The 14,165-nt window shown below is 43.0% G+C and overlaps 1 protein-coding gene across 1 annotated transcript in view; it reads right to left on the bottom strand.

Annotated features, from left to right (window-relative positions):
- The window catches only part of LOC135510318 (collagen alpha-6(IV) chain-like), a 229,955-nt gene that overhangs the window by 98,245 nt on the left and 117,545 nt on the right, over nucleotides 1-14,165 (bottom strand). The window contains 1 exon segment of the mRNA XM_064931155.1: nucleotides 8,403-8,477. Within this exon segment, the coding sequence (XP_064787227.1) occupies nucleotides 8,403-8,477 (75 nt within the window).

Genomic DNA, 14,165 nt, shown 5'->3' with positions numbered 1-14,165 from the left:
ACCAGATCAGAGCAGCGCCGACATTTGGCACGAGAGGCGTCTAGGTTATCTTTTTGGATAACACATGAGTCAGGATGAAAGAATGAAGCATGTCTTCACTCAATTCCATCACAACATTCTCTTGTTCTTTTTGTTTTTCTAAATTCCCTCACTCATTACTTTTCATTCCCTCACTCATTACTTCTCATTCTCTCACTCATTCCGTCTCATTCCCTCACTCATTCCGTCTCATTCCCTCACTCATTCCCTCACTCATTCCTTCTCATTCCCTCACTCATTCCTTTTCATTCCCTCACTCATTCCTTCTCATTCCCTCACTCATTATACTTCTCATTCACTCACTCATTAATTCTCATTCTCTCACTCATTCCGTCTCATTCCCTCTCTCATTCCTTCTCATTCCCTCACTCATTCCTTCTCATTCCCTCACTCATTACTTCTCATTCCGTCAATCATTACTTCTCATTCCCTCACTCATTCCGTCTCATTCTCTCACTCATTCCGTCTCATTCCCTCACTCATTCCTTTTCATTCCCTCACTCATTACTTCTCATTCCCTCACTCATTCCGTCTCATTCCCTCACTCATTCCGTCTCATTCTCTCACTCATTCCGTCTCATTCCCTCACTCATTATACTTCTCATTCACTCACTCATTCATTCTCTCACTCATTCCGTCTCATTCCCTCACTCATTCCGTCTCATTCCCTCACTCATTCCGTCTCATTCCCTCACTCATTCCGTCTCATTCCCTCACTCATTCCGTCTCATTCCCTCACTCATTCCGTCTCATTCCCTCACTCATTCCCTCGCTAGTTTATTGTGTGTTCGGGGTGAGAAGCCCAGTTCACACCACCTGCAACATGACAGCTGAGCGCTCTACATAGTAGGGACATTTCTCTCTGAGTTTTTTCTGCAGTAGCTACCAGCTATCAGCTACTGTGTGAACCCACCCAGCCCTCTATACTATACTATACTTCCCTAACTTAACTTTTACAACCATATACTAGGACCGTATTTCCGCCACACCGTCAGTCATGAGCCATGACACAGTCAAATTCCAGGTGACCATTGAGTCAAGGTAATCTCCTCTTATGCACTCTGGACATGTGTTAGTAGAACCCAAATCTCTAACGATCACCAGGTCGCTAATGGCCTGGTACTCAGGGCTCTATTGTTCCTCCATCAGGTCCTAATGGCCTGGTACTCAGGGCTCTATTGTTCCTCCATCAGGTCCTAATGGCCTGGTACTCAGGGCTCTATTGTTCCTCCATCAGGTCCTAATGGCCTGGTACTCAGGGCTCTATTGTTCCTCCATCAGGTCCTAATGGCCTGGTACTCAGGGCTCTATTATCCCTCCATCAGGTCCTAATGGCCTGGTACTCAGGGCTCTACTGTCCCTCCATCAGGCCCTAATGGCCTGGTACTCAGGGCTCTACTGTCCCTCCATCAGGCCCTAATGGCCTGGTACTCAGGGCTCTACTGTCCCTCCATCAGGCCCTAATGGCCTGGTACTCAGGGCTCTATTGTCCCTCCATCAGGTCCTAATGGCCTGGTACTCAGGGCTCTACTGTCCCTCCATCAGGTCCTAATGGCCTGGTACTCAGGGCTCTACTGTCCCTCTATCAGGTTCTAAATTCAATAGAAAATCACTACAAAAACATATCTTCAACACAGTATCCTGCTTTTAAAACTCACCTCACCATGAGAAGTTCAACAACAGGTTGAAACAGAGTGGAAAACATGGTAGTTATGGGTGTTGTTTCAAGCCTAACAAGGAAATGGACAGTGCTTTCTAGGGGGATGATTCATTCAAAACAGCCATATGCATATTAGAGCTGATGCATAGGCATGGCCCTACATATGAGCCCAAGCCCCTCAATGATCAGAAATAACAAATAAAAAACGTATTTGGTATAGCATATATTCCAAAATAAAAAATCACTGTAATATCCTTTGAGTGGGCTGTATTATTATGCGTTCTGGATGGACTGGTTACATTCTGCTACACTCCAAACCTCCTTGCCATGAGTCTGGGAGAGAACGTATAGGATAGGTGATGCTGTCGCTTCATTGATTGTGGTTAGTGTTAGGGTCAACCCTAACCCAGATAACATACAGTAGGCCAACTCATTCTGTTCTTCTGAAATACATTTTCTTCACATCATGTTTCTTTAGACCTGACTACAATAAATAACAAATGTATTGTGATGATTTGATATTAAATATATTAATTCAACTGTTTTAGATGTTCCAAAAGTGCACGTCATCAGCTTGTGTGTGACTTGTGTGTGGCTTGTATGTGACTTCTGTGTGACTTCTGTGTGGCTTCTGTGTGGCTTGTGTGTGGCTTGTGTGTGGCTTGTGTGTGGCTTGTGTGTGGCTTGTATGTGGCTTGTGTGTGGCTTGTGTGTGACTTGTGTGTGACTTGTGTGTGACTTGTGTGTGGCTTGTATGTGGCTTGTGTGTGGCTTGTGTGTGGCTTGTGTGTGGCTTGTATGTGACTTCTATGTGACTCGTATGTGTGGAGGCCTGGAGATGCTAAACTTGTCTATGTTAATTAACGGTCAATTAACGTGAAACCGGCAGACTTTTACATGGCAACAACCGTCTGTCAAAATGCCACAGCCCTACCGTATACCCATCAACAGCAGTGTTTACACAGAACATTATCAAACATATCAAATTCCCCTCTTCTACTCATCTGATCATGAATCTAAATCAACATACCGGAAAACAGCTATCTTTGTTGTTATATTTGTTGGTTTATCCCAGCCCCGAATCAACACAATGCTTGTTGGCAAGAGGCTGATGTGTAGTTAGAAGTTGCCTCCCAAATGGCATCTTGTTCCCTTCATAGTGCACCACTTTTGACCAGCGTCTATAGAGCTCTGGTGAAAAGTAGTGCACTATGAGAGGAATAGGGTGCCATTTGGGACACATTTAAAGTAATTCAGGGGCCATGATCTGATGATGTTTCGTTTGGATGGGCAAGGGGGCGGGGGGGTAGAGGGTCAAGAGATGAGGGGTGTAAGGGGAGGGGGTGATAACGGATAGCGGTGATGCATGTGTCACTAGCGTCCCAACTCCTGACATTTAGCGATCCCTGTCAACCACACACACCCACACAGGATAACATTTCTCTTGGCCAACATCCAGACCTGCCTATCCCAAAACACAGGGTAACATCTCTGTTGGCCAACATCCAGACCTGCCTATCACAGAACACAGGATAACATCTCTGTTGGCCAACATCCAGACCTGCCTATCCCAGAACACAGGGTAACATCTCTGTTGGCCAACATCCAGACCTGCCTATCCCGGAACACAGGGTAACATCTCTGTTGGCCAACATCCAGACCTGCCTATCCCAGAACACAGGGAACATCTCTGTTGGCCAACATCCAGACCTGCCTATCCCAGAACACAGGGTAACATCTCTGTTGGCCAACGTCCAGACCTGCCTATCCCAGAACACAGGGTAACATCTCTGTTGGCCAACGTCCAGACCTGCCAAGCCTGTGCACTGTCAATACACAAGACCACGTCTTGTAAAAGGCTATCGATTGGATACCAATGAGAAGCAGGGATAGTGTGTGTGTGTGTGTGTGTGTGTGTGTGCGCGCATGCATGCTTGTGTGCCTCCGCCAGTATGTGTGTGTGCATGTGACTCATGTGTGTGTGCTCAGCTGTTTGTGTCTACTTCTCAGTCATTAGACCCAGGTCATTGATTATACCCAGGTAATTGACTAGACCAAGGTAATTGATTAGACCCAGGTAATGGACTAGACCAAGGTAATTGACTAGACCCAGGTAATTGATTAGACCCAGGTAATTGATTAAACCCAGGTAATGGACTAGACCAATGTAATGGACTAGACCAAGGTAATTGATTAGACCCAGGTAATTGATTAGACCCAGGTAATTGACTAGACCAAGGTAATTGATTAGACCAAGGTAATTGATTAGACCCAGGTAATTGACTAGACCCAGGTAATTGACTAGACCCAGGTAATTGACTAGACCCAGGTAATTGACTAGACCCAGGTAATTGATTAAACCAAGGTAATTGACTATGACTAGCCTGCAGTTATTAACTTCAGCAAAGGGCAGAAGCACAGGCAGACTGGTGAACAGCTAGACAGGCAGACAGCTGGACAGGCAGACAGCTGGACAGGCAGACTGGTGAACAGCTAGACAGGCAGGCAGACAGGCAGACATCTGGACAGGCAGACAGCTGGACAGGCAGACAGCTAGACAGGCAGACAGCTGGACAGGCAGACAGCTGGACAGGCAGACAGCTAGACAGGCAGACAGCTAGACAGGCAGACTGGTGAACAGCTAGACAGGCAGACAGCTAGACAGGCAGACAGCGTGACAGGTAGACAGCTAAACAGCAAGACAGGCAGACAGGCAGACAGCTAGACAGGCAGACAGCTAAACAGCGAGACAGGCAGACAGCTAGACAGGCAGGCAGCTAGACAGGTAGACAGCTAAACAGCGAGACAGGCAGACAGCTAAACAGGCAGACAGCTAGACAGCGAGACAGGCAGACAGCTAGACAGGCGGACAGCTAAACAGCGAGACAGGCAGACAGCTAGACAGGCAGACAGCTAGACAGGCAGACATGTAATATCAGGACCTGTTGAGCTTGGGTTCTCCTATGAAAATAAACCAGCCACCACTGCAATAAAAGCACATGACCTTTTTCTTGGAGTATTAAAGCAATAATCTGTGTAGTTATGCAGAAAATGTCTGGAGAATGCCTATATTTCTTTTTAGATTAGCTCACGCTCATAAATGATAAAGGTCAGTTGGTGCTTGAGGGAACTCCAGTGCCTTCAGAAAATATTCATACCCTTTAACTTTTTCCACATTTTGATGTGTTACAGACAAAATTGTAAATGGATAAATTGAAATGATTTGTCACTGGCCTACACACAATACCCCATAATGTCACAGTGGAATTAGGTTGTGTTGCAATTTGTACAAATTAATTAAAAATGAAAAGCTGAAATATCTTACGTCAATAAATATTCAGCCACTTTGTTATGACAAGCCGAAATAAGTTCAGGTCAGAAAATGTGCTTAACAAGTCACATAATAAGTTGCATTGACTGTGTTCAATAACATGAGTTTTTAACGACTACCTCATCTCTATACCCAACACATTCCATTATCTGTAAGGTCCCTCAGTCAAGCAGTGCATTTGAAACACAGATTCAACTACAAAGACCAGGGAGGTCTTCCAATGTCTCGCAACGAAGGACATCTACTGGTAGATTGGATATCCCTTTGAGCATGGTGAAGTTATTAATTACACTTTGGATGGTGCACCAATACACCCAGTTATGACAAAGATACAGGCAGGAAGCTGGTAAAGAATACAAAATATTCAAAAACATACATCCTGTTTGCAACAAGGCACTAAAGTAATGCTTAAAAAAATGTGGCAAAGTATTTAACAAAGTGTTCTGTTTGGGGAAATCCAATACAACACATCACTGAGTACCACTCTCCATATTTTCAAGCATAGTGGTGGCTGCATCATGTTATGGGTATGCTTGTAATTGTTAAGGACTGGGGAGCTTTTCAGGATGAAATAAAAACAGAATGGAGCTTAGCACAGGCAAATCCTAGAGGAAAACCTGGTTCAGTCTGCTTTCCACCAGACAATAGGAGATGAATTCACCTTTCAGCGGGACAACAACCTAAAGCACAAGGCCAAATTTACACTTGAGTTTCTTACCAAGAAGACAGTAAATGTTCCTGAGTGGCAGAGCTACGATATTGACTTACATCTGCTTGAAGATCTATGGCAAGACCTGAGCAAGACCTGAGCAATGATGAACAACCAACTTGACTGAGCTTGAAGAAGTTTGAAAATAATAATGGGCAGATGTTGCACAATCCAGGGGTGGAAAGCTCTTAGAGACTTACCCAGAAAGACTCACAGCTGTAATCGCTGCCAAATGGGATTCTAACATGTGTTGACTTGGGGGTTGAATACTTATCTAATCAAGCTACAATGCATTCGAAAAGTATTCAGACCCCTTGATTATTTTCCAAATTTTTTACGTTACAGCCTTATTCTAAAATGGTTTAATAGTTGTTTTCCTCATCAATCTACACATAATACCCCATATTGACAAAACAAAAACAGTTTTTTAAAAACATTTTTTACAAATGTATTAAAAAAATGTAAACGAAATATCACATTTCCATAAGTATTCAGACCCTTTACTCAGTACTTTGTTGAAGCACATTAGGCAGCGATTACAGCATCAAAGTCTTGGGTATGACATGACAAGTTTGGCACACCTATATTTGTGGAGTTTCTCCCATTCTATGCAGTTCCACTCAAGCTCTGTCAAGTTGGACAGGGAGTGTCGCTGCACAGCTATTTTCAGGTCACTCCAGAGCGAAAAAGCCATATCTCTGTCCAGTGTCTGTGTTCTTTTGCCCATCTTAATCTTTTATTTTTATTGGCCAGTCTGAGATATGGCTTTTTCTTTGCAACTCTGCCTAGAAGGCCAAAAACCCGGAGTCGCCTCTTCATTGTTGACGTTGAGACTGGTGTTTTGCGGGTACTATTTAATGAAGCTGCCAGTTGAGAACTTGTGAGGTGTCTGTTTCTCAAACTAGATGCTCTAATGTACTTGTCCTCTTGCTCAGTTTTGCACCGGGCCTCACACTCATCTTTCTAAACTGGTTAGCGCCAGTTTGTGTTGTTCTGTGAAGGGAGTAGTACACAGCATTGTACAAGATCTTCAGTTTATTGGCAATTTCTCACATGGAATAGCCTTCATTTCTCAGAACAAGAACAGACTGACGAGTTTCAGAAGAAAGTACTTTGTTTCTGGCCATTTTGAGCCTGTAATCAAACCCACAAATTCTGATGCTCCAGATACTCAACTGGTCTAAAGAAGGCCAGATTTACTGCATCTTTAATCAGGACAAAAGGTTTCATCTGTGCTAACATAATTACAAAAGGGTTTTCTAATGATCAATTACCCTTTTAAAATTATAAACTTGGATTAGCTAACACAATGTGCCATTGGAACACAGGATTGATAGTAGCTGATAATGGGCCTCTGTACACCTATGTAGATATTCCATTAAAAAATCAGCTGTTTCCAGCTACAATAGTCATTTACAACAGTAATTCATGTCTACACTGTATTTCCGATCATTTTGATGTTATTTTAATGGACAAAAAATGTGCTTTTCTTTCAAAAACAAGGACATTTCTAAGTGACCCCAAACTTTTGAAAGGTAGTTTACATTTCTATATATATATTTTAAAAATTGGTCCATTTTTTCATTACAGATTTTGTGTACATTATTGACAAAAAAATGACAAATAAATCCATTTGAATCCCACTTTGTTACAAATCAAAATGGGGGAAAAAGTCAAGGGGTGTGAATGCTTTTTGAAGGCCCTGGAACTAAGTTGAGAAAACGTTAGATATTGGTGCATTGGCGTGGTTTTAAAAAGAGACTTGAAGTGTTGTGTGTGTGTGTGTGTGTGTGTGTGTGCGTGCGCGTGCGTGCGTGCGTGTGTGTGTGTGTGTGCGTGCGTGCGCCTGACTACTGTTTAAAAATGACCTACAGTGCAACCCTGACCTTGCTTAACACAACCAATGGCAGCAATGTACGACTAGCGGTTCAGTTCAAATAACAAACATGGGAGGACCAAGGCACTCGTCACATAATATAAATGTCTTCATTTTCACGACATGTTCAATGGAACAAAGATTTGAAACTCAGGGAGTAGAAAAGGGGGTACAAAAATCTTTGAAGGCCGTGCTGCCAAAACACGTCACAGTTTAAACATCTTTGTTCCACTGAACACGTAAAACTAAAGTATTTTTTATTATATGAAGAGTGGTTTGGTCCCCCTCGTCCAAAGAGCAGCTATCTATCTACAGATACCTAATACTGTGTACCCTAGCAGTGCTTCATTTCCTTCTCTTTACTACATCGTTGTTGAGTTTGTCAGAACTCAATTTGACCAAAATCACCATTTTCTGAAGGTGGCTACAGCATTTAGTTTTCTTACCCAATTGGTTGTGGTTGGGAATGTTGTCCTCAACTCCTGTAACAGTCCAAAACCCTACATTTTACTGAGTCTCTGTGGTTATACCAGTCTTTCAAAGCAACACTATGTGTTTTCTAACTTTTGTTTTGCAAGCACCTCAACTACTTCATGTCTTTGACCCAGGATTAACTGGGTCTATCCAACTTTGCTGATGTACCCTTGTTTTGTGACATGCGTGGATATGGACCAGAAGCGAAGAAAGCCTCCTGAAGTAGGAGAGGAAGGATGTGTGAGAGGGAGAATAGAGGTTTATATATATATATATATATATATATGTATATGTGTGTGTATGTATGTCTTACCCTGCCACCTTTCTCTGGGTTACAGTTACATCCTCCACTACAGTCCAGCCCACTACAGGGCCCCTGGCTGGTCCCCTGGGGAGAGAGAGAGAGACCATCAGTATTACATCATATACTGTATGCCACGAAGCAGACCGTCTCATCCAAAGTGACTTACTTTGGAACCAGTGTCCCTGTCATGAATACATGTTCATATGGTCGGCCCCAGCGGGAATCGAACTCACGACTTTGGCGTTGTAAGGCCCATGCTTGTACAACTGAGACCCACAGCACTATTATAACACTGCTTCAACATTCTCCAGGTAGCCTACATTTATTATTTATATATATATATATATATATTTTTTTTTTACCTTCATTTAGTCCTGTCTCAGCATCAGTAAAGACAGGTAAGCAGGAGATACAATAACACAGTCACAGTGTCCCTGTCACAGTCCTGTCTCAGCATCAGTAAAGACATGTAACCAGGAGATACAATAACACAGTCACAGTGTCCCTGTCACAGTCCTGTCTCAGCATCAGTAAAGACATGTAACCAGGAGATACAATAACACAGTCACAGTGTCCCTGTCACAGTCCTGTCTCAGCATCAGTAAAGACATGTAACCAGGAGATACAATAACACAGGCACAGTGTCCCTGTCAGTGTCCTGTCTCAGCATCAGTAAAGACAGGTAAGCAGGAGATACAATAACACAGTCACAGTGTCCCTGTCTCAGCATCAGTAAAGACAGGTAACCAGGAGATACAATAACACAGTCACAGTGTCCCTGTCACAGTCCTGTCTCAGCTTCCTTTAACTGGGACAGAACACATTCTGAAGACATTGCATCCTCACGTGGAACATGATGGTCATCAAGAACACTGTCCCCAGTGGTGCCTCATACACAGGATAGAAACACACCAGACAGTAAATCCTCTGGCATTGCACTGCATACCATAGACAGTGATGGAATCATTTTGTATCTAAAAGGGGAGGTCAAGGGCACACACACATCAGCTGCCCTCTTCAGAAGAGATGAGAGGTGGAGAGAAGAGATGAGAGGTGGAGGGAAGAGAGGAGAGGTGGAGAGGAGAGGTGGAGAGGAGAGAAGAGAGATGAGAGAAGAAAAGAGAGATGAGAGAAGAAAAGAGAGATGAGAAGAGAAGAGAGAGGAGAGGTGGAGAGAAGAGAGAAGAGGAGAAGAGGGGGGAAGGGAGTGGAGAGGTGGAGGGAAGAGAGGAGAAGTGGGGAGAAGAGAGGAGTGGTGGAGGGAAGATATGAGAGGTGGAGAGAAGAGAGGAGAGGAGAGGAGAGGTGGAGAGAAGAGAAGAGAGGTGGAGAGAAGATAGGAGAGGTGGAGAGAAGAGGTGGAGAGGAGAGAAGAGAGATGAGAGAAGAAAAGAGAGATGAGAGAAGAGAGGAGAGGTGGAGGGAGAGAGAAGAGGAGAAGAGGGGGGAAGAGAGGAGAGGTGGAGAGAAGAGAGGAGAGGTGGAGGGAAGAGAGGAGAAGTGGGGAGAAGAGAGGAGTGGTGGAGGGAAGATATGAGAGGTGGAGAGAAGAGAGGAGAGGAGAGGTGGAGAGAAGAGAGGTGGAGAGAAGATAGGAGAGGTGGAGAGAAGAGAAGAGAGGAGAGGAGAGGTGGAGAGAAGAGGTGGAGAGAAGAGAAGAGGTGGAGAGAAGAGAGGAGAGGTGGAGAGAAGAGAGGAGAGGTGGAGTGGAGAGTGGAGAGAAGAAGGGAGGAGAGATGGAGAGAAGAGTGGAGAGGTGGAGAAGAGAGGGGAAACAAGTGAAGGGGGTATTTTCACTTGCCCTCTGCCCTGTGGCCCCTAATATGCATGGAGACAGAGAGGAACTAATGAAACATTGGCATGGATACATACTGCTGCTCCCATGTTCTCACGTTCTCTCTCTGCATGTCTATTCAATTAGTCACATCTCTCCCTCCTGCTCCCATGTTCTCACATTCTCTCTCTGCATGTCTATTCAATTAGTCACATCTCACCCTCCTGCTCCCATGTTCTCACGTTCTCTCTCTGCATGTCTATTCAATTAGTCACATCTCACACTACTGCTCCCATGTTATTTTATTGTGTTACTTTCTATTTTATTTTTACTTTAGTTTATTTCGTAAATATTTTCTTAACGCTATTTGATTTGATGTGTTCACAGCTTCCTTTAGGTTAGGGGTCAGAGGGTCTTTAGGATCAAATAGGGATAAGATAGAGAGAGGGGGAATGTATACATCTACAATGGGGCAAAAAAGTATTTAGTCAGCCACCAATTGTGCAAGTTCTCCCACTTAAAAAGATGAGAGAGGCCTGTAATTTTCATCATAAGTACACTTCAACTATGACAGACAAAATGAGGGGAAAAAATCCAGAAAATCACATTGTAGGATTTTTTATGAATTTATTTGCAAATTATGGTGGAAAATAAGTATTTGGCCACCTACAAACAAGCAAGATTTCTGGCTCTCACAGACCTGTAACTTCTTCTTTAAGAGTCTCCTCTGTCCTCCACTCGTTACCTGTATTAATGGCACCTGTTTGAACTTGTTACCAGTATAAAAGACACCTGTCCACAACCTCAAACAGTCACACTCCTTACTCCACTATGGCCAAGACCAAAGAGCTGTCAAAGGACACCATAAACAAAATTGTAGACCTGCACCAGGCTGGGAAGACTGAATCTGCAATAGGTAAGCAGCTTGGTTTGAAGAAATCAACTGTGGGAGCAATTATTAGGAAATGGAAGACATAAAAGACCACTGATAATCTCCCTCGATCTGGGGCTCCACGCAAGATCTCACCCCGTGGGGTCAAAATGATCACAAGAACGGTGAGCAAAAATCCCAGAACCACACGGGGGGACCTAGTGAATGACCTGCAGAGAGCTGGGACCAAAGTAACAAAGCCTACCATCAGTAACACACTACGCCGCCAGGGACTCAAATCCTGCAGTGCCAGACGTGTCCCCCTGCTTAAGCCAGTACATGTCCAGGCCCGTCTGAAGTTTGCTAGAGAGTATTTGGATGATCCAGAAGAAGATTGGGAGAATGTCATATGGTCAGATGAAACCAAAATATAAATGTTTGGTAAAAACTCAACTCGTCGTGTTTGGAGGACAAAGAATGCTGAGTTGCATCCAAAGAACACCATACCTACTGTGAAGCATGGGGGTGGAAACATCATGTTTTGGGGCTGTTCTTCTGCAAAGGGACCAGGACGACTGATTGGTGTAAAGGAAAGGATGAATGGGGCCATGTGTCGTGAGATTTTGAGTGAAAACCTCCTTCCATCAGCAAGGGCACTGAAGATGAAACGTGGCTGGGTCTTTCAGCATGACAATGATCCCAAAAACACCACCCGGGCTTCATAAGAAGCATTTCAAGGTCCTGGAGTGGCCTAGACAGTCTCCAGATCTCAACCCCATAGAAAATCTTTGGTGGGAGTTGAAAGTCCGTGTTGCCCAGCTGTCATAGTTGAAGTGTACCTATGATGAACATTACAGGCCTCTCATCTTTTTAAGTGGGAGAACTTGCACAATTGGTGGCTGACTAAATACTTTTTGCCCCACTGTATATACATCTGTATACATCTGTATACATCTATAGACATCTGTATACATCTATATACATCTACAGACATCTATATATAAACATGTATAGACATCTATAGAAGAGTCCAGCCTGTTTCTGTTGACCAACCCCTCTTTGATTTGTTAAATCAGTAAGAGAGAGAGAGAGAGAGAGAGAGAGAGAGAGAAAGAGAAAGAGAGAAAGAGAGAGAGAGAGAGAGAGAGAGAGAGAGAAAGAGAAGAGAGAGAGAGAGAGAGAGAGAGAGAGAGAGAGAGAGAGAGACACACACACTGGGTACCATGTAAGAGATGAGGGGATAGCGGTTAGGGTGCAATGCCAATGTTATCTGGATTAGGCCCAGGGTCCCTGGATTAAGAATGGGGATGTGAGAGATGAGGGGATAGGGGTATGGGGGCCAGGCCAACGTTATCTGGATTAGGCCCAGGGTCTCAGGGCCCCTGTAAGCACATCAACATGACAAGATTCTGTCTGTACTTAACTACTGAACTACAAATGAACCATGGTGAAATCTCACAGTCTGTTCCCATGTGAGAATGTGTGTTATTGTAGTGTCTAACTGTACAGACATACGTGTGTGTGTGTGTGTAGTAAATGTGAACACTGCCCACAAAAGGAGGTGCAAACTGAGCTGCACTTCCTAACCTCCTGCCAAATGTATGACCATATTAGAGACACATATTTCCCTCAGATTACACAGATCCAAAGAATTCGAAAACATACCCGATTTTGAAAAACTCCCATATCTACTGGATGAAATACCACAGTGTGCCATCACAGCAGCAATATTTGTGACCTGTTGCCGCAAGAAAAGGGCAACCAGCGAATAACAAACACCATTGTAAATACAACCCATATTTATGTTTATTTATTTTCCCTTTTGTTCTTAAACTCTTTGCACATCATTACAACACTGTCTATAGACATAATATGACATTTGAAATGTCTTTATTCGTTTGGAACTTTTGTGAGTGTAATATTTACTGTTAATCTTTTACTGTTTATTTCACATTTGTTTATTATCTATTTCACTTGCTTTGGCAATTTAAACATATGTTTCCCATTGTCATGACTGTCCTGATCAGGTCAGGTTACAGGAGACCACAACCCTACAGATTATCTCTCAACCCCAACAGAGGAGGAGAGATCTAGGGGTCTGAAGATGTGGGCGGTTTTATGACCCCTCACACCCCTGGTAAATCTCAGGCCACAGACAAATTCCCTTGTTACTATGGAGAACCAGTCTCAGAACATTAAACATGAAATTAAGGGACTTTGGATCAATGGTTTTCGTCAGCCACAATGGTGGTCATGACGATAGATGGAATATGAAAATGTATGTTATTTTTGTTTTGTTATTAAAAGGTTAATAGATGACATTATTACGAAAACATTGTAACGTTAACCTCTCTGCGAACCGAACCCGTTAGCGGGATTAAATTCGACAACATGCGGTGATTGCTACATAAATAGTCATATTAAACATTCATGAAAATAAAAGTGTCTCACATGGGTCTATAGCCTAGAATCTTGCTAATCCAACTGCGTTGTCAGATTTAAAAAAGGATTTACTGCGAAATAATACGATGCGATTATCTGAGAACAAAGCCCCATAAAAAAAACTATTTTAACCAGCACAGGTGTAACAACATCACAAATTGGTATTTTGTATATAGTTATTCCATTCAAAATGTATAACTTCACCAATTTGGTCACTTGGGTACATTTGGGCTACTTGTGTGGGACACCTGAGTGACTTCATGATAAATGTCATGTACCACACTCATTTTGGAAGTTATATTCTGAAACTTTGTACAAGTACTTTTGCCCTCTTATGTTTTTCACTGCAATTGTCCCCATCATCCTATCTGAATGTTTGTTTTGTCTTGTTCATTTTAAAGATGATGATACAACATTACAAAAGAAAAAACATGATTTTTTCATCGTATTATCTAAACCAGATCTATTGTGTTATATTCTCTTCCTAAAATTGGTTCAATGTGGGTAAAACATTTTTTTTTAAATAATTTCCTGATCTTTCTTATATATCTCAGATATAGAACAGCCAATCTGTTTTCCATTAGAGAAAAACACCAAGAAAGAAACGAAAAGCTCCTTTCCTCCTCCCTGCTTTAGGTAAAGATGATCCATCCCTGCTGGTATTACTTTTGTCATGGGACTCCCA

The sequence above is a fragment of the Oncorhynchus masou genome, chromosome 23 (genome assembly GCF_036934945.1).
Source record: "Oncorhynchus masou masou isolate Uvic2021 chromosome 23, UVic_Omas_1.1, whole genome shotgun sequence".
Lineage (NCBI taxonomy): Eukaryota > Metazoa > Chordata > Actinopteri > Salmoniformes > Salmonidae > Oncorhynchus > Oncorhynchus masou.
The sequence above is the reverse complement of the archived record's forward strand: the minus strand, read 5'-3'. Positions and strand labels throughout refer to the sequence as shown.